The sequence below is a fragment of the Hyperolius riggenbachi genome, chromosome 1, assembly GCF_040937935.1.
Source record: "Hyperolius riggenbachi isolate aHypRig1 chromosome 1, aHypRig1.pri, whole genome shotgun sequence".
Classification (NCBI taxonomy): Eukaryota; Metazoa; Chordata; class Amphibia; order Anura; family Hyperoliidae; genus Hyperolius; species Hyperolius riggenbachi.
Genome location: NC_090646.1, coordinates 240146172 through 240168090, shown reverse-complemented (window position 1 = coordinate 240168090; position 21919 = coordinate 240146172). Strand labels below are relative to the sequence as shown.

The following is a 21919-nucleotide window of genomic DNA, read 5'->3' as shown; positions in this document are numbered from 1 at the left end:
CTACATGCTAAACAAAAAAAAAAAAATGCCAAAAAACACCCTCCCTGTCGTGCGCAGCAATTTTTTGTAACGGCAGGGAGGTTAATCAGTATCAAAAATCGGATCGTATGAAAAAAAAAATTGGAACCGCATGTAGTATGCAAGAGGCCTTAAATTTGTTTGGTAGCTGCAGGGCATTTTCTAGGCTATAGACCTCACATAAACTGTGCGCCCCCCCTCCCTGTAGATTTGTCAGATTTTCCAGAGTGCCCCTACAAGGAAGCCAGAGTGCCCCCCCTTAAAGTGAACCTGAACCGAGTAATTTAAAAAAATAAAATAAACTCAGGATGTACCTGCAAATGAATATTACATACTTACTTCGCCCAACGATTCCTTCCAGTTCTGGCAGAACTGAAATATATCAGTTGCTGTCAGTTATAACTGAAAAGACAGCTGATGAGCAAGGAAATGTCCATGTTTCTCTATGGCTCAAGTGGGCAATATTTACAGTTTAAAAAGTAAATGTAACTAAGGATTGAACTTTATCCCAATCAGTAGCTGATACCCCCTTTCCCATTAAAAATCTTTTCCTTTTCTCAAACGGATCATTGGGGGCTCTGTATGGTTGATATTGTGGTGAAACCCCTCCCACAGTGTGATGTCAACACCTAAGTACTGACATCACACTGTGGGAGTTTTGTTGCATTGTGGGAAAAATAACAGCTGTTTCTAACTGCCAAAAATGCATCATCTCTTTCCACAGACATCACCTGCCAGCAGTAAAGATGTCGCCATGTGATAAATGTCAGAATGTATATCAGGAAAGATTTTACAATGGGCAAATCTTACTAAATTTGTATAAATAATTGTAAAAAATTAAGCACTTTTTTTCATTACATTATTTCCACTGCAGTTCCTCTTTAACAGTGTGCTGACCAGGAAGCTGTTATGAGGTAATTGCCAGTTTCAAAATGGAGGATGGAGAATTCCACTAATCACAGTGGACAAACAAAGTAAGAGAGAAGAGAGAGATTGATAAGCAGACTACACGGGGAGGTGAGTGTGATGTGTGTATGTTTATTTTGACTTTAAATTTTGTGTTCAAGTTTGCTTTAAGGTAGCCAGAGTGCCCCCTTATGGTAGCCAGAGTGCCCCCAATAAGGTAGCCAGAGTTCCCCCCATAAGGTAGCCAGACTGCCCCCCATAAGGTAAGCACAGAGCCCCCATCAGGTAGTCAGAGTCCCCCTGTAGAGTAGCCAGAGTGTCTCCATAAGGTAGCCAGAGTGCCCCAATAAGGTAGCCACCATCCAGAAAGCCCCCATAAGGTAGCCAGATTGCCCCCAATAAGGTAGCCAGCGTGCGCCCCCCCCCATATGGTAGCCAGAACGCCCCATAAGGTAGCCACTAGCCAGAATGCCCCCATAAGTTAGCTGGAGTGCCCCCATGAGGTAGTCAGCTGCCTCATAAGGTATACAGTGGAGGGGGGGCACACGCATTTAATGCGGAACGGGAGTGTGACACACTTAAGCCGAGATTCAGCACAGCTAAATGTGACACTACACTGCATCTCCTTCCTGGTCTTTAGTGTTTTGTCACGCTGGTAACAGCGCTCCCTATGAGGGAGCTGTTACCTGTGTGACAGAGTGCCTAAGAGTCTAAGACCAGGAAGGAGATGTGGTGTACTGTCACATTTTGTTGCGCTAGATCCCGGGTAGGTGAGTCATGCTCCTGTTGTGCACTATTTGCATGCGCTTCCCCTGGCAGCTGCACCCTGAGCAAAGCTCCGTCCGATCCTAGAACCCGGCAAAGGGTAGCTGATATGAGTGATGCCATTCGTCCATAAGCATTCCACATATAATCAATGACAGAAATGTTTCATGAATTTTTCTGGATCAGGGTAACCATTGAGAAATTAAACGGTTTCAAGAAATAACCATTATTACAGTTTAGCGACACTGACCATGACATCAGGATTTCCAATGCATTCAAAGCTATAGTGAACTCCTCCTTCAGTTGTCTTTGCCAGCAACTCATGGATGGGCTCCTCACAGTCCTTTGGGTTGATACACTCAGTAGCGCCTAATTCTATTGCTTTGGCAAATTTATCAGTGTTTATATCAATTGCAATGATTCGAGCGGCTCCAGCAACTTTGCATCCGATTATCACAGACAAGCCTATGCCACCTAAGCCAAACACAGCACATGTGGATCCTGGCGTGACCTGCGACAGATTAAGTTAAATAAAAGTTAAGACATACAATTTAACTTACACTATCACTTCTTACAATTATTCATAAAATTATTGTTCTTGAAGCAATCATGAGGTGAGCTGTAAAAAAAAAAGGTTGGATACTAACCTATTTAGAGGGAAAGCTCTGGATCCCATAGAGCAGTGGTCCTCTAACTCACAAATGCGGCCCACTGAGGCTTTATCACTCCCCCCCCCCGAACATAAAATGTATTACTTAAAGATGCAGCTCACTGCACCTTTAAATATATAATTTGCGTCCCGCAGTGCTGGCATCACCCATCCACATACTGTAGAAGCCAGCTAGCAGTCATTCGCTGGCTTCCAATTCCGCACCAGGTAACACTGCTGTCCAACTAGATGGCAGGTGTTCACCTGGGTATTCTTCACTGTCTGGTGCACAAGACATTCTTTGGGCGCCACATGACTGGCTGCTGCTGAGAGTTCTCACCGGCCATGATTTGGGGAATCAATACCTAGATTCAATGTAATGTTTTTATATATACTCTGGGCCCCCCAGCAGTCTCTCTGCCATAGAGTCTTCCCAGTCCTCATTCCCTCGCTGTACCCTATTCAAAATTGTTGCCTTTGGGTTCCTCAGATGACTTTGGAAGCACTTGCGTCCCCGAATGCCTCCGAAGATGGGTGCATCCATACTGCTCATGCGCAAGCACGAACTCCAACATGTGCAGTACAGATCTGCTTGTCTTCAGAAGTACACGGGGACATGAGCTCTTCTCCCACTCTGTTTTGCACAGCTTGTTGTATATACGCCGCCTCCATAGTAATAGAACAGATCTCTAGCCTAGAGGCTAGTGAAGCATCTGTGCAACACCAGCCATGAACTGTCACTTGAGGGATTAAGCCCTAATACCTGCCAAGTGACAAAAAATTGCATGTGTGTACTTAAAGTAATGTACATAAGTAACGTTCATGTCTGAGTTTGCTAGTATGTGTAGAGACCCATGGTGATGCTAGGCCTGGATCGTTCTAGTGTGAGGAGAAGCATTAGCTCTGACCTGAAGTAGCTAGAAACAGAGGCATACCTAGAGAATTTGACATCCGGTGCCGATTATTTAGAGAACCCCCCCTCCTTCAAGAAAAGGGGGACATATGAAAGAGGGGGGTGCATAGGAGGAGGGGGATAAAGAGGAAGTGGAACAAGGCAGAGAGCCTGGTGGGAGAAGATAAATGGCAGGAAGGACTCTTCAGGACTGCAAATATCACCAGTGCTGTTTAGCAGGTACATGCTTTTAAAAGAAGCCACTGAAATCTGAAAAGAGGAAAGGGGGCATGGGCGAAGACAACCGGGTGTGAGGGGAAGCTGGCAAAAGAGATATGATTATCTGCAATCAAGCTAATCTAAAATTGCCTGGAGCCTGCTTCCCTGCTCACTACAAAAGTTGGCTGTCAACACCTGTATCACTGGCTTCTGCAACAGCAGACTGCCCTACATTATTGATGAATTACCCTGATCAGGGTAAATAATCAATAGTCCAGGGCACTCTGGTATTACAGCAGCCAGGGCACACAGCTACTAATGACAGGCAAATTCTGAAGCACACCCAGGACTGTGAGCACCTGCAGCCCTGTGGTAGGTATGCCACTGGCTAGAAAATATATTAAGGTAAAGAAAAAAATACTGGATGCGCCGCTATGCAACGTGGCATGTGAGAAAGTAGCCTTAACTAATTGTTATTGTTTGAGGGCCTGGGCAAAGATTGCTGAGTTCATTTCAGCAATATGTGTCAAAATGTGATATGCAGGGACATCAGAGGCATCAATACATAGACTGTACTATCTGATGGCCATACTTCTGACAACGTACTGCTACACGCATTTTATGCGCAATGCCATGCTACCTCACTCAGTATAGTTGAATGGGATCAGCACTACAACAGAGAGCTTTTGTAAAATGAACAGCCACATGTGTTGCAGAGCAACGTGACATTGTGCCCAGGCCTTGAGGTATTGTAATTATTCTTTCCTGGAATTTCACATGATCCCAAAGGCTCATAGTGATACAACCGGACATAAACCTTGTCTTTGCTTTTCAGATAAAGATTTAGCCACTTACAAGATTAAAGTCAACTGGATCACTCACCTTAGCCACATTAACAGCAGAGCCATAACCTGTGGTAAATCCACAGCCAATCAAACAGGCCTCATCCAGTGGTACATCATCGTGTACCTTAGCCACATTTAGTTCGTCCACTACAGTGTACTCAGAAAAGGTGCTGATCTGCATGAAAAGGTGAATCTGCTGACCCTTGCAAGTAAATCTGCTGGTGTTGTCAGCCATCAGACAAATCTTTCCTCCGATACTGTTAACATATTGAAACAATTATTGATGTGTGTAAGACTGATAAATTCAAGCAAAGGTAGCCATATTTTTCTATAAAATTTGGAGCCAGAGAATAAAACATGAAGTACACATAATCCAGGGGGTACTTTAGTAGGGCGAAGGGGGGAATTATCTTGTCATAGCCAATAGTGACTGGCGAATATGGCCATTTTGATCTCACCATGATTTTCATGAAAATATCACTAAGGATAAGCCAATTTGCTCAAACCAATTTCATTTTTTTTTTTTTTTTTTTTTTAATTGCAACATTTTCATGAAATGTTCATTTTATTATTTAATATTTATATAGTGCTGACATCTTCTACAGCGGTTTACAGAGGTACTTAGTCTTATGACTAACTGTCCCTCAAAGGAGCGCTCAAATTTAACCACTTCAGTCTATCTGGATGACTATAGTCATCTAGATAGACGCTGCTCTAGTCTAACTGGACGCGTATTCGCGTCATGTGTTACTGCTGCGGGTGCGCTGCTCATGCCCGGCTGCAATTATATGCCAGCGATTGGCCAGGGGTCCCAATCGCAGTACCTGGTATGAATGGATATGACCCTGACCAGGGACCATGTCTATTTATAATAAACGGAAGTAAAAATTGCCTTTGTCCGTTGTAGTTTAGGACCGACTTTTGGGGATAGCCATTTAACTTATCTGTATGTTTTGGGGATGTGGGAGTAAACTGAAGTGCCCCGAGAAAACCCACACAGACACAGGGAGAACAAACTCCTTGCAGATAGTGCCCTGGCTGGGATTCAAACCAGGGACCCAGCACTGCAAAGCAAGAGAGTGTTATCCACTCTGCCACCATTGTAAAGCTCCCATACATGCTATTGCTAAATTTACTATGTACAGTATGTCAGAGTCAATAGTGGAAATGTGTCAAGTCCTTATTGTTTTAAATAGAACTTGTAATTTTTGAGAACTTTTTTTCTTATTGCATCGTACACAATTTTATAAATTTTAAATGTCTGGTGAATTATAAAGGTATATCAATACAAAACAATTCTTACTCATTTTTGTGGCATATATTTGCACTTGGATCAGTGCAACCTCTGCATTCTCTGCACTGAGGATTATACAGCGGTATTACCTTGTCACCTGCACAGAAAAGAAAACATCCATGTGACATACATGTTTACTGACTTAAATCTGAAGGTAAGAAAACAATTATCACACCATGAGCAGGGCAGTTTCTAGGCTAAATTTCACCCAGTTCGGGAGTCAAAAAATGCGCCCCCCCCCCCCCCCCCCCCCATCCCAAATAATGTCAAAAGGCTTCTTGAAACCAACTCACCATTTTTATTTATTTTTTACTCTGCATCTGACCACCTGCCCAGGGAAAAAAGAGCGACCCCTCCGCCCCCTAGCCAGGGAGTCACAGTATGGTGGTCTGACCACCTGCCCAGGGAAAAAAGAGCACCCCCCCTCCCCCCTAGCCAGGGAGTCACAGTCAGACCATGGTGGTCTGACCGTCAGACCACCATGGTCTGACTTTGACTCCCTGGCTGTGGGTGGTAGGGGGGGTGCTCTTTTTGCCCTGGGCTGGTGGTCAGAGCCCACCATGGTCTGACTGTGACTCCCTGGCTGGGGATGGGGGTGTACTCTTTTTGCCCTGGGCTGGTTGGTGGTCAGACTCTGACCACCAGCCCAGGGCAAAAAAAGCGCCCCCCTACCCCCAGCCAGGGAGTCACACTGTTAGACCATCACCATGGTGGGCTCTGACCACCAGCCCAGGGCAAAAAGAACGGAGGTGCTAGCGGGCAGCGGCAGCAAGGGCCAAGGCACACACTAGCAGCAGTGGCCAAAAAGACTCCACCTTCTGGGGCTGGGCTCCGCCGCACACTGCTGTTGCACAGTAGGAGGAAACGTCCGTGACAGGATCGATGTCATCGCACTGCCGCTCCTGTCACGCTGACGCTCCTGTCACGTGCCGTCAACACGCAGGAGCGCCCAGAAGGATCTAGTAAGCCGGTGATCGCGCTGGTGCACAGCTCCTCCTGCCTCTCGCTGCACTGCGTCCGCGCGTCACCGGCTCCTAGCAGTGACATGACGTCACATCCTTCTGCCTGGCGTAGGGTGACCATATTTTGATTTCCAAAAAAGAGGACGATCACAACAGCATGTGGGCGTGGTCATGGGAAGGGCCAAATATACAAGACCTTAGCATTGTGCTGTCCAACTTCACGGGCATGGAGGGACGTTTTTTTTTCCAGACCACATGGTGGAGGGCCGGCCGACCACAAAATGCAATCAGATTCACATAAGATTTCCCCACAAAATGCAATGAGATTGGCAACAGATTTACCCACAAATGGAATCAGATTGGCAGCATATTTCTCTACAAATGCATTGAGATTGGCAGCATATTTCCCCACAAATGCTATGAGATTGGCAGCACATTTCCCCACAAAAGCAATCTTATTGGCAGCACATTTCCCCACAAATGCAATCTAATTGGCAGCACATTTCCCCACAAATGCAATCTAATTGGCAGCACATTTCCCCACAAATGCAATCTTATTGGCAACACATTTTCCAACAAATGCAATCATATTGGCAGCACATTTCCCCACAAATGCAATCTTACTGGCAGCACATTTCCCCACAAATGCAATGAGATTGGCAGCATATTCCCCCCAAATGCAATGAGATTGGCAGCACATTCCCCCACAAAATGCTCTTCCTGCCACCCTCAGCACAGTTGCTCCCACTCATGTCTGCTCGGTGTGTATCACTCACCGCATGGCAGCTTCAGCTACACACATACATCCTCTCCTCTTCCATCAGCCCCAGCGGCACGCACTGACTTGAGGCCCCCCTCCCTGAAATTAGTGGCACGCAAAGCACACTTCGTAAAAAAATAAACACCAAAGAAAGCGCAAAACGCTGAAAAATTGGGTGTGGCCAAGATGTGCTGTGGGTGGAGCCAATTACTAGCAAAATGCAGGTAGTCCACGGTAACCATACGAGATGGCTTACACGAGGTGCCCTCAGTTTAGGTAGCGAGCTATAGGTGCTGGAGTATAGGTAGCCAAAAAAATCAAACTGATCACTTGCTTCTCCGTGAGTTCCCCTAGACAGGGCCTTCCCTGACATTTAGTGACATGACTATGTACCCTGTAAAGCACCAGAGAAGACATCTGTGCTGTATAAATTAATACCATTAAGGTAGTTAAAGAGAGTCTGAATCGTACAAAATTACCTTTTTTTAGGCAGTCCTCTTCAGCATTGATGGCATAACTTAAACGCTGCTATCCTGGAGGCAGAGCTACAGTGCTAAAGAGGAATGCCTAAAAGAAGATGTCATTTTGTAGGCTTCAGACTCTTATAATGGCCCATACTCACGAGGGACTTTTGTCGCCTCAACACGCGGCGCGCGCGTGTTGCGGCGACAGGTCGCCCGTGAGTATGGGCCGCCGCACACGCGCGCCCCCCGAACTGTCGCCCGCCGCTCTTGTCGCCATGCGATTGAAAGTTTCAATCGTATGGCAACAGTCGCCGCTGCCCCCCCGCCGCAACTGTCGCTAGTCCGCGTGAGTACGCGGACTAGCGACAGCAACCTCCATGTAGGTACATGGAGCTTCCGGCGGGGGGAGGAGGAAAGTCAGCGACAGCTTCCGCCTTGCCGCTGGTCCCTCTTCCGCGTGTGTACGCGGAGGGACCTGGCGAGAAGCTGTCGCCGGCCTGTCGCCCACACGCTCACGTGTGCTGGCGACAGGCCACATTTCTCGCCCGTGAGTATGGGCCTTAAAGCTCAGACATTGCTGATTATACACCCTGAGGAAACAGAGTAATAAACAGAATAGCAAGGAGATGGTAGGAAAGAGAGAAAGAAAAAGAGCCAGGGAAGAGAATACAGAGCAGGGAGTGTGGGGGAAAGAGGACACATGCATAAAAGGAAGAGAAATGTGGGAAAGAGAAAAGGGGGATATATGAAGTGGAGGCATTGCAGAGGGGATAAAGACAGTCACACACAGTATGGGACAAAAGAGGAACAGCAGGGAGAATTCACAAAGTCTGTAGCCTTCACTTGTCCCGTTTGACAGGAGCATGTCCCGTTTGACAGGACATGCTGATAAATGTAGATAGGGAGGGGGGCTGGGAAGGGACACTGGAAGAGGAGAGCTCAGAGGCAGTCAAGCTAATCTAAACTGTCCCAGCTTACACAGTGCTGCTCCCAGTACTACAGACGTCTGCTGTCAGCATTACCTGTATCACTGGCAACTGCAACACCAGACTGCCCTGCACTATTGATCCATTGTTCTGATCAGAATAATAAATCAATAGTGCAGGGCACTCTGTGTCACAGCAGCCAGTGATACAGGCAACAATGACAGCTGACTTCTGTAAACTGGAGAGTGAAGCACTGTGCACTGCTGCTACCTCTCCCTGCTAGCCTGCCAATCAGAAAGCTTGCCAGAAATCCTTTCCTTCCACTCACCGTGCTGCTGCTGCGCTGATCTCCTCTGACCAGAGGGAAATCACAACATCCATTGTGTACCAGATTGTGTCTCAGAGACACATTGAAAGTGCCGCTGTGCGGCCGGGACAGGAAGGGGGCGGGGCCCCACATCCCATACAGGAAGAAGCTGGAGGCTGTGGAGTGTTGACTGTTGGAAATCTGTGTGACGCTGCCTGCTCGGCTGCTGCTATTATTTCAGAGCAGGCAGCGCGCCGAGCCTCTGCATCAGTCAGTGACATTACATTAGTGTATGCTAGCTTGCCGCCCCTGTACCCGGACATTTAAAATAACCCGCTGGACGCCCCCGGACAGGTCGGAAAAAGTGGACCTGTCCGGGGAAAAGAGGACGCCTGGTCTGCCTAGCCTGGCGCCCCCCAATCTGTCACTCTCATCGGCGCCCCGTTCAGCAGAACCGGCTGAACGGGGCAAGAAACGGCCCTGACCATGAGTTTCCGCGTCACACGCGGCCGTCGATACGCGTCGATTCGAGTATTTCTGAACATTTCCGAACGAATTTCGATGATTTTTAGGTCGAATGCCATGTAAAGTATGGCAAATCGACCTAACGATCCATCGAAGCTTCAATCGGACAGGTCGGAAATAATCGAATCAACGCGTATCGACGGCCGCATCAAACGCGAAAACGCATGGTGTGTATCCAGCATAAGAAACAGCTGACAATCAATCAAATTTGACCTCTATGTTGTCCTGGCTAGAGATGGCCCGAACCTCCGATTTTAGGTTCGCGAACCTACCGCGAAAGTTCGGTTCGCGCGAACTTTCGCGAACCGCAATAGACTTCAATGGAGAGGCGATCTTGGAAATTTATAAACAATTATGGTGTCCAGAAAAATGATGTAAAAAAATGTTCAGACGGTCTAAAACCTGGACAGAGACATGGTTGAGTGGGATACACATCAAAAGTCTCAATAAAAATCCTAGATTTGATACAAACCACTATTTTAATGTCAGAAATCTCATTGAATGTTGAATAGCAGGCCTACACTGCTTTACAACATCAGGAAGTGTAATCCTCCCCTCCTCCTCCTCCGGAGGAGGGTCCTGTCTTCCAGGGAATTGTAAGATTTCAAAAGCCAGCTCACATACATTGGCCAGGAATCGAACCCAGGTCTAGTGCTGGGTAGGCAGCTCGCCTCACCACTATACCACCACTACATGCTGAAGCCAGCCTAGCATGTACCATTATGATATATGCAAGATAAAAATGAGCTTGCTTAGGGATTTGTAGGATTTCAAAAGCCAACTCGCATACATTGGCCAGGAATCGAACCCAGGCCTACCACTTGGTAGGCTGCTATGCTCACCACTATTCCACCAACACTACAGGCTGAAGTCAGCCTAGCTGGCCTGGGAAGGATGAAAAGCTAGGTGGCCATGCAACCATTCCTGCTAACCTAAAGCTTACTTGTGTCTTTTACAACACATTGGCTTAAGACTTTACCAAATCCAATGCTCTAATATGGGGAAGCTTCTCTGTTTGCTGTTTTTTTTTTTTTTTTAAGTGTGTTGTCACAGTTCACTCATCTCTTCAACTACAGGAAAGGCCCAAGAGTAGTCTTAGCTACCGTAATATCTATGTTAAGGTGTCAGGAATATAGCAGCTAGTTATGAGGCTGATGATGTAAGGATAACAAGAACATATTTCTATCATTTTTCTAATCTGCTGTGTTATGTCAAAGGTGTAGATATGCCAGGCTAGATTCCTGGACCGGTCATGTGATTGTGTGTGTGGGTCAATAGACCTACATTTGCATCTAAAGAGGACTTCAGTGAATAGAGCTGGGGTAATCAGACAATGGCCATGGTCTGCTCCTAACTGGGAGATGGGAAATCTCTGCAATTAGGGCCTGTCTGCCTAGAATCTAATTAGGAGATGGCTAATCAGGCCAATACTGTCAACAATGTGTTTGTCACCTGTAACTTGGACTAAGGAAGTCTTTTCATGTATGTACTAAAGTACACTTTTCACATGCGGATGTTAGATTCTGGAAATGGAATTGCTTTGAAATATGTAAGTGTAAACAGGGTACTTGCTGTTCTCAGGATACAATCTTACCTGTGAAATCTGCAACCTTCAAAAAGCTGAAACAGGAACCCTTTGAAGTTTGCATATCACAGGAGGATTATGACAAGCGTTCGGTGATGTCACAAACGGGGAAATGGCATTAGTTCCTGGGGGCTGGGCATTAAATGCCCCAGGGGACACTTCAGACTATTTAAGCTGGTCCAGAACAGTCACAGGTATCTTCCCTCGAGAGTAGCTCATTGCTAGAGATGATCCAGAGGATCCGCGTCTCTCCACGGTTGGACATTTGCGATGGTAAAAGTTCACTTTACGTTTATTCCATTTTTATTTTTGGCAACTTATCTTGTGTGTATCTTTGTAGACTCTTAATTTTGTAACTTTTTTTTTTTTTTGTAATCTTTTGGATATATTCTGTTCTGCATTGTTCCACTTTTTCCTGGAATATTAAATTATTATTTAATAAGCTTGACATCTGCTATACTAAACTAACACTCATAGCCTAGAGGAGACTGCAGTGTAGCTGTGTATAAGTCCATGCCTAATTGTATGCTTGAGCAACACTACCATATGAAATTGTAATTGCATTGTGTGTGGGGGCATTTGTCATACGTTGGCCCAAAGCGCGCAGCTGACCCAACGTACGAAAACGCCAGTGCGAGTAGCTCAACAGCTGAGTGGCTAACAGTATTGTTTGGAATGCCTGTTAGTGGTTTTGCTTCACTACAGTGTAAGATTGCAACTGTGTGTGTGTGGAGGTGCGTGGCGTTCCCGTATTCGGCCTAAGCGCAAAGCTGACTCGAATACGAAAACGCGGATTGCGCGCTGAGGACTCGACAGCAGAGTGGAAGTGTCTAGCGAACCGCTAGTGGTGGCAGTGAGAGGTGTTCTGAGGGGTCCCAGCCTTGTTTTAGCTCGAATAAGGCTGCTTCCCGCTTGATCTGGTCAAACCCGCCGTCGGGAACCGCATACGCAGGCGTGCCGCGGGCCGGTTCCTCACATAAGGCAGGGCCCTTATTATACTTTCTCTTACAGGGGTATGGAAACCGTTTTGCCCATGCACCCAGCGAGGTGCAAAAATGAAATCATGCCTAGCAGAGGTTGGTTTTGATCCATCAACCTCTGGGTTATAGGCCCAGCACACTTCTGCTGCGCCACTCTGCAGTCTGCTTACATTTGTATACAATCTTCAAGTTTAAGAAGGGTACATTAGTTGAAATAGTTACACTACAATCTATGTTACAGCAAGACCCTAATGACACTTTCTCTTAAGGGGCTATGGCCACCGTTTGGCCCATGTGGCAAAGCAAGGTGTAAAAAAATAAAGTACACCTAGCAGAGGATGGTTTTGATCCATCAACCTCTGGTTATAGACAAGACAGAAGCTGTCACTTGCATGCATGAAAGTTAAGTTGTCTAGGCAGCAAAGTAAAACAGCCTGGTTATGATGAATAAGTTTTACGCTATACATACACATGATTATCTCATCATGTTTCCTCAGGTACAACTTATCAGGATCAAATCAAATATTTCGTTTTCCCATTATCACTGTTAGCGTTCTTTTTCTGCAAAAGAAAAAGGCTGGAAGTGTCATGCGGATCATTTCTTCATCTATTGTAAGGCCTCGTTCACATCTGAGGAGTGCAGATGGACGTGCGATCTGAACGCAACGCATCTGATCGCACGCTATCTGCGCCGCTGCCCGCTGCGCTGCTGATCCCATCCATTGACAGTGATGGGACCAGCTCTGCGCTTGTGGGCAAAATGCAGGCAGCAATACGCAAGCGCTTCCCAGCGCATCGTACTGCTGCACAGTGCAGTAGATGTGAACGGTAGAAGGGCAGTCTATGCCCTTCTGCCGTTCCTGCGTTTCAGCACATCATACGCGCTTCCATATCCGCACGGAAGCGCATATGATGTGAACGAGGCCTTAGAAACCTGCTCGTAAACTATTTTATAGTGTTCATTTTATTACTTGGTTAATTGTGTACTTGGAAAATTGTCTTTTGCTAATGTCTTATGCTGCTTGCCTGACAGAACAGTAGTCTGTATTTTGTTCAAACATTTCCCTATATACAGTTATCACCAACATAATTAGACAAGAGCTGAAAAGTGGTACTAGCTAATATTTTACCGTGAACACAGAGCTAATCACCTGACTCAACCCCCATCTTCCTCTGCTGCTGAGAGATTAACTCTTTGGCCTGGTGCACACCAAAAACCGCTAGCAGATTTTGAAACGCTTTTTCTTCTTTTTCTGTAGCGTTTCAGCTAGCATCTTGCGGTTTTGTGAAGCGTTTTTGGTGTAGTAGATTTCATGTATTGTTACAGTAAAGCTGTTACTGAACAGCTACTGTAACAAAAAACGCCTGGCAAACCGCTCTGAAGTGCACTTTTTTTCAGAGTGGTTTGCGTTTTTCCTATACTTAACATTGAGGCAGAAACGCATCCGCAATCCAAAATCTGCAGCAGCCCGGGAGTATGCGTTTCAGCAAAACGCCTCCCGCTCTGGTGTGCACCAGCCCATTGAAATACATTACCCTAGCGGATCCGCAACCGCTAGCGGATCGCAAACCGCAGCAGAACCGCTCTGGTGTGCACTAGGCCATAGTAGCCAGCACAACTGCTACAACCCTGCAAAGTCTCAGTTCCTGTTTAGTCATTCCTGCTATGTGTGAAATAAAGCATTTACTTTTCTTAGTAGATTTATTTTAAAAAGTAAAAAAAAAGCAAGCATTTCAAGCAAGGTAACACAAAGGAAGGTACTGATGGCTTTATAAACACACCGGGGATGGTGTGGGAAGGGAAAAAATGCTGTATGACCTACTGAGCTGGGAGCAGCTATGCAAAAAGATGAGATTACTGAGTTGTAGCGCGACGGCTGCAAAGAGTTAAACAACTAACCTCTAAACCACAGAGGGAGGTGATGGTGAAGTCAGGTGATCAACTCTTTGCTGAGGATTGAGCTAGTCACTAACTTAGAAATGGCCAGTTTTCTGGGAACTGCCACTTTTCTCATTGAACGTTTAGACACATGACTGGCTTTTCCAAAATGAATTTCTCTGGAACAGCTGCATCATCTATGAAAATTGTGCACATATGATGAATAAGGGCTTTTAATGAAAATCTGAAATTGACCAACTTTATTCTTGCCCAGGACAGAAGGAAAACAGAGAAATGCACCCTGTATGTTTTAGAGAGTTTAGCCAGTCTAATTCCCCCTCATCTGTGTCTAATCACAAGTTGTAATTTGATCTCTCCCCTGTGTCACTTGATTGCCATGGCAGATAAGGCAAATAAGCTCATTTGAAAGCACAGGATGCTAAACACTAATTTATTGTAGGATTTGTATCCACAATAAAGAATTTTTTCTTTAAAGGTCCTTATGCTGTTGCTTATCCTTTAGAGCATAGAGATAGTTCTGTGTTCAGGTCCACTTTAATGCAAATGAAATCTGTTCCATTTCATGTTGCAGCTGAGCATTCTTTTGAAAAGCTGTGCCATACCTGGTTTAACCGAGGTCACTCCTTCACCAACACTTTCAACTATTCCGGCACCTTCATGGCCTAGAATGATGGGAAGTTTCACTCCGGTTAAGGTTCCATGTTGCACATGTTCATCTGATCGACAAATGCTTGTAGCAACTATCTATAAACAAAACAAGGGGACACAATCATAACTGTATTTATAACATTTAAGCAGAAACGTCCTTGATGCTTGGAATACACCATGAGATTTTTTTGGCAGATAGATGACACGATAATTTCTGACAGGTCCGGATCTAATTTCAATCGTTTTTCTGATCGATTTTCTCATTGAAGTGAATTAGAAAAACGATCAGGAAATAAATTGGAAAATAGATCAATCAGTAAATCTGCTGAAAAAAACTCATTGTGTATTCCCAGCATTAAAGGGGCACTACAGCGAAAAACTGTAAAATGTAAAATATGTGTAAACATAGACAAATAAGAAGTACGTTTCTTCCAGAGTAAAATGAGCCATACATTACTTTTCTCCTATGTTGCTGTCACTTACAGTAGGCAGTAGAAATCTGACAGAAGTGACAGGTTTTGGACTAGTCCATCTCTTCATAGGGAATTCTCAGCAAGGCTTTTATTCTCTATAAAGATATTCCCTAAAAAGATTTTAAACAAGGATGCTGGCCAGCTTCCCTGCTCCTTACACATTTTTTTTGCACTAAGTGTTTTTGAAAATAAATATATCCCTGAGATTCTCCTATAAAGAGATGGACTAGTCCAAAACCTGTCACTTCTGTCAAATTTCTACTACCTACTGTAAGTGGCAGCAACATAGGAAAAAAAGTAATTTATGGCCCATTTTACTCTGGAAAAATGTACTTCTTATTTGTATATGTTTGCATGCAAATGTTACAGTTTTTCGCTGTAGTGCCCCTTTAAGGTTACATAATGTATCATTCATCACAACATGTGAATAGTGAAGATGAAGTTTTTTGCTTCACAGACATCCTGTTACAAAAATTTGTTGTTTCCACCACAACTCCTCCCTCACCCAGTAGGGGGAACTAAATAACTCTTGACAACCTCTCTGGAGCTCACCGAATGTCCTCTTTCTACTCATGGCCTGTCAGCAGCATCCTTGCTCTACAGAGATGGATTAAGATGTAATGGGGCTCTAGGCAAGGTAAAAGATTTGGGGCCCCCTTGTGACTCTTTTAGTAAGATAAAAGTGGAGAGAGGTCAGAGGAGGTGGTAGGTGGGCCCCTTGACACCCACTAGGCCCCAAGCACCTGCCTAGGTTGCCTGGTGGATAATCCTGCTCTGTTGCTGTGCCAATTGCTTGGTCTAAGTAACTTTCACTGCTGCTAATTAAGAATATAAAATAAGAAATGAATAATAATATTCAGTTATATAGTGTTAGCATTTCTGCAGAACGTTACAGAGTATATGAATAATTTACTAGTCGCTAACTGGCACAGAATGTCACATTCATGTTCCTAACTCCATACCATTATCATAGTCAAATATACCTACAATAGTATAAGGCGTCTCTTTGCCACTTTCAACTCCCTGCTTAAACCCCCCCCCCCCCCCCCCCTCCGTTTCCTCCCTCTCTGCCACAGATTTAGCCACCCACTTCACCAACAAATTGTCTCTATCTGCCAGGAAATATCCAATCTCAAATCTTCACCTCCCACCCCCTCCCAACCAGCTCCTCCTCCACCCTATCCTCCCCTCACATCCTTCACTTCCTACTACCACCGAGGAAGTCATCCACCTACTGCAGACTTCCCATACCACTACTTCCCCCCTTGACCCCATCCCTTCTGATTTACTCCAGCCTCACTTCACGGAATTGGCCCCAGTCCTCACTACCCTGTTCAGCCTCTCCCTATCCACAGGCACCTTCCACTCAGACTTCAAGCAGGCCACTGTACTACCCCTGCTCAAGAAACCCTCCCTCGACCCCTCGCTACCCTCCAACTACCGTCCTATCTCCCTCCTCCCCTTTTCCTCAAAACTCCTTGAGCGTCTGGTTCACAAACGATTGACCCAGTTCCTCAATGCCAACTCACTGCTAGACCCACTGCAATCTGGATTTCGGCCTGCCCACTCAACCGAAACTGCTCTCACCAAAGTGGTCAATGACCTTGCCTTCGCTAAAGCTGAAGGTAATAACTCCATTCTCCTCCTTCTTGACCTTTCAGCAGCTTTTGACACAGTAGATCATCCCCTACTCCTCAAGTCCCTCCAGTCCATGGGCATTCACGATCTTGCCCTGTCCTGGCTTTCATCCTAGCTCTCCAACCGCTCCTTCACGACTGCCTTCAATGAGTCCTCATCCACCCCCAACCACCTCTCGGTGGGGGTCCCCAAAGGTTCGGTCCTTGGCCCCCTACTGTTCACCCTATACACATCCTCCATTGGCAAGGTTATCTCCTCCATGGGTTTTAACTATCATCTGTATGCAGATGACACCCATATCTACCTCCACACCCCTGACCTATCCACCACTACCATGGACAAGGTCTCCTCCTGTCTATCAGCCATCTCCTCCTGGATGTCCGCTAGGTTCCTGAAACTAAACCTAGACAAAACGGAGTTTATGATCTTCCCACCCCGGACATCCATAAACCTCCCAGATGTGCATGTCACTGTTAACCACACTAACATTCACCCTATCTCTCAAGCCCGCTGTCTGGGTGTCACCCTGGACTCCACACTCTCCTTCACTCCCCACATCCAAAACCTCACAAAGTCCTGCAACTTCCACCTTCGTAACATCTGTAAGATTCGCCCTTTCCTGACCTCTGCCACCACCAAACTCCTCATCCATGCCCTCATAATTTCCCGCCTTGACTACTGCAATGCCCTGCTGTCTGGTCTCCCTATGACCCGAACAGCCCCACTGCTGTCCATCATGAATGCAGCAGCTAGAATTATCCACTGCTCCCATCGCTCCACCATGGCGGATCCCCTCCTAGAATCCCTCCACTGGCTTCCTATCCAGTCCAGAATCAGATTCAAGATACTGTGTCTGACCTACAAATCTGTCCACAAAACCTGTCCAACCTACATTTCCGATCTTACTCAGAGGTACACACCTAGCCGCTCACTCCGCTCTTCCAATGAACTTCGCCTAACCGCCCCCCATCCCCCGCATCACCCAGTCCCATGCACGCCTCCAGGACTTCTCAAGAGCTGTTCCAACACTATGGAACTCCCTACCTCCACCCATTAGGGCAGCCCCCTCTTTCAACATCTTCAAGAAAGCCCTCAAAACTCACCTTTTCACTCTGGCCTACTACCCCTCACAAGTGCTCTAAACCCACAGCTGAACTCTGGTCTCCTACCTCTCGTGTCCCTACCTCTCCTTTTAGATTGTAAGCCTTTGGGCAGGGTCCTCCTCCTTTTGTGTCCAACCTGATCATGCACCTCCATTACTGTGAACCCATGCTAGGCATCTGAGTGAACCTAACTTGCCTAATCTCCATGCTCCATCCAGTGACTGACTAAGCATTACCTTGTACTCATACTGTATGATCTGATCTTTCTTGAATTCAGGTATTGTCATTTTGCTGTATGTCACCCCTAAATATTGTATGTATCCCTATTTATTGTCCAGCGCTGCGTAATATGTTGGCGCTTTATAAATACAATAAATAAATAAATAAAATAAATAAATAAGGCTATTTTGGAGGGAAGCCAGCCATTTCCTGTAAGTACAAATTTGCAATGCAATTTTTTTTGCATTAAAAATGAAATCAATGCATGTCAATGAAAAAAATGCACCAGGCATCAGTTTCCCATAAATTGCATTTGCATACAAAACTCTGCATTAACCACTTCCCGACCGCCTAACGCACAGGGGCGGCCGGGAAGTGGAGCCCACAAGGACCAGCTCACCCACAGAGGCGGCGGTCCTTTTAGGGGCATGGGCGAAGCAATCGCGTCATCCGTGACGCGATCCTCCGCCGGCGCCTGACTCCGCTCACCCGCCGGCCATACAGAAGCGCCGGCGGGATGTTAACCCCGCGATCGCCGCATACAAAGTGTATAATACACTTTGTAATGTTTACAAAGTGTATTATACAGGCTGCCTCCTGCCCTGGTGGTCCCAATGTCCGAGGGACCACCAGGGCAGGCTGCAGCCACCCTATGTCGCACCCAAGCACACTGATTTCCCCCCCCTGCCCCAGATCGCCCACAGCATCCCTCAGACCCCCCCCCTGCCCACCCCCCAGACTCCTGTTTGCACCCGATCACCCCCCTAATCACCCATCAATCACTCCCTGTCACTATCTGTCAACGCTATTTTTTTTATCCCCCCCCTGCCCCCTCCTGATCACTCCCCCACCCCTCAGATTCTCCCCAGACCCCCCCCCCCTGTGTACTGTATGCATCTATCCCCCTGATCACCTGTCAATCACCTGTCAATCACCCGTCAATCACCCATCAATCACCCCCTGTCACTGCCACCCATCAATCAGCCCCTAACCTGCCCCTTGCGGGCAATCTGATCACCCACCCACACCAATAGATCGCCCGCAGATCCGACGTCAGATCACCTCCCAAGTGCAGTGTTCTCTACCCTAAACACCCACTAATTACCCATCAATCACCCCCTATCACCACCTGTCACTGTTACCCATCAGATCAGACCCTAATCTGCCCCTTGCGAGCACCCAACCACCCGCCTACGTGCTCAGATTGCCCTCAGACCCCCCCTTATCAATTCGCCAGTGCATTAGTTACATCTGTTCTTCCCTGTAATAACCCACTGATCACCTGTCAATCACCCATCAATCACCCCTTGTCACTGCCACCCATAAATCACCCCCTGTCACTGCCACCCATCAATCAGCCCCTAACCTGCCCCTTGCAGGCAATCTGATCACCCACCCACACCAATAGATCGCCCGCAGATCCGACGTCAGATCACCTCCCAAGTGCAGTGTTTACATCTGTTCTCTACCCTAAACACCCACTAATTACCCATCAATCACCCCCTATCACCACCTGTCACTGTTACCCATCAGATCAGACCCTAATCTGCCCCTTGCGGGCACCCAATCACCCGCCTACACGCTCAGATTGCCCTCAGACCCCCCCTTATCAATTCGCCAGTGCATTAGTTACATCTGTTCTTCCCTGTAATAACCCACTGATCACCTGTCAATCACCTGTCAATCACCCATCAATCACCCCCTGTCACTGCCACCCATCAATCACCCCCTGGCACTGCCACCCATCAATCACCCCCTGGCACTGCCACCCATCAATCACCCCCTGTGGCACTGCCACCCATCAATCACCCCCTGGCACTGCCACCCATCAATCACCCCCTGTCACTGCCACCCATCAATCAGCCCCTAACCTGCCCCTTGTGGGCAATCTGATCACCCACCCACACCAATAGATCGCCCGCAGATCCGACGTCAGATCACCTCCCAAGTGCATTGTTTACATCTGTTCTCTCCTCCAAACACCCACTAATTACCCATCAATCACCCCCTGTCACTGCTTTTCATCAGATTAGACCCCTATCTGCCCCTAGGGCACTCAATCACCCGCCCACACCCTCAGAACGCCCTCAGACCCCAGCCCTGATCACCTCGCCAGTGCATTGCTTGCATCTATTCCCCCCTCTAATCACACCTTGAGACATCCATCAATCACCTCCTGTCACCCCCTAGCACACCTACCCATCGGATCAGGCCCTAATTTGCCCCATGTGGGCTCCTGATCACTCGGCCAAACCCTCAGATCCCCCTCAGACCCCCTTCTGATCACCTCCCCAGTGCATTGATTGCATCTATTTTCCCCTCTAACCACCCCCTGAGACACCCATCAATCACCTCCTGTCACCCCCCTAGCACTCCTATCCATCAGATCAGGCCCAATACAACCTGTCATCTAAAAGGCCACCCTGCTTATGACCGGTTCCACAAAATTCGCCCCCTCATACACCACCTGTCATCAAAATTTGCAGATGCTTATACCCCTGAACAGTCATTTTGAGACATTTGGTTTCCAGACTACTCACGATTTTGGGCCCGTAAAATGCCAGGGCGGTATAGGAACCCCACAAGTGACCCCATTTTAGAAAAAAGACACCCCAATGTATTCTTCTGTTAGGTGTATGACGAGTTCATAGAAGATTTATTTTTTGTCAAAAGTTAGCGGAAATTGATTTTTATTGTTTTTTTTTCACAAAGTGTCATTTTTCACTAACTTGTGACAAAAAATAAAATCTTCTATGAACTCACCATACACCTAACGGAATACCTTGGGGTGTCTTCTTTCTAAAATGGGGTCACTTGTGGGGTTCCTATACTGCCCTGGCAGTTTAGGGGCCCTAAACCGTGAGGAGTAGTCTAGAAAACAAATGCCTCAAAATGACCTGTGAATAGGACGTTGGGCCCCTTAGCGCACCTAGGCTGCAAAAAAGTGTCACACGTGTGGTATCGCCGTACTCAGGAGAAGTAGTATAATGTGTTTTGGGGTGTATTTTTACACATACCCATGCTGGGTGGGAGAAATCTCTCTGTAAATGGACAATTGTGTGTAAAAAAAATCAAACAATTGTCATTTACAGAGATATTACTCCCACCCAGCATGGGTATGTGTAAAAATACACCCCAAAACACATTATACTACTTCTCCTGAGTACGGCGGTACCACATGTGTGGCACTTTTTTACACCCTAAGTACGCTAAGGGGCCCAAAGTCCAATGAGTACCTTTAGGATTTCACAGGTCATTTTGCGACATTTGGTTTCAAGACTACTCCTCACAGTTTAGGGCCCCTAAAATGCCTGGGCAGTATAGGAACCCCACAAGTGACCCCATTATAGAAAGAAGACACCCAAAGGTATTCCGTTAGGAGTATGGTGAGTTCATAGAAGATTTTATTTTTTGTCACAAGTTAGCGGAAAATGACACTTTGTGAAAAAAAAACAATTAAAATCAATTTCCGCTAACTTGTGACAAAAAAATAAAAACTTCTATGAACTCACCATACTCCTAACGGAATACCTTGGGGTGTCTTTTTTCTAAAATGGGGTCATTAGTGGGGTTCTTATACTGCCCTGGCATTTTAGGGGCCCTAAACCGTGAGGAGTAGTCTTGAAACAAAAATGACCTGTGAAATCCTAAAGGTACTCATTGGACTTTGGGCCCCTTAGCGCAGTTAGGGTGCAAAAAAGTGCCACACATGTGGTATCGCCGTACTCGGGAGAAGTAGTATAATGTGTTTTGGGGTGTATTTTTGCACATACCCATGCTGGGTGGGAGAAATACCTCTGTAAATGGCAATCTTTTGATTTTTTTACACACAATTGTCCAT

At 46.4% G+C, this 21919-nt stretch overlaps 1 protein-coding gene across 1 annotated transcript in view; it reads right to left on the bottom strand.

Moving 5' to 3' along the window:
- Positions 1-21919, bottom strand: part of LOC137504071 (alcohol dehydrogenase 1-like) — a 69228-nt gene that overhangs the window by 36049 nt on the left and 11260 nt on the right. The window contains exons 3-6 of the mRNA XM_068232031.1: positions 14600-14741; positions 5598-5685; positions 4332-4551; positions 1940-2200 (exon numbers count right to left, since the gene is read on the bottom strand). Coding sequence (XP_068088132.1) covers positions 1940-2200; positions 4332-4551; positions 5598-5685; positions 14600-14741 — 711 coding nt within the window. The remainder of the gene's footprint in view (positions 1-1939; positions 2201-4331; positions 4552-5597; positions 5686-14599; positions 14742-21919) is intronic.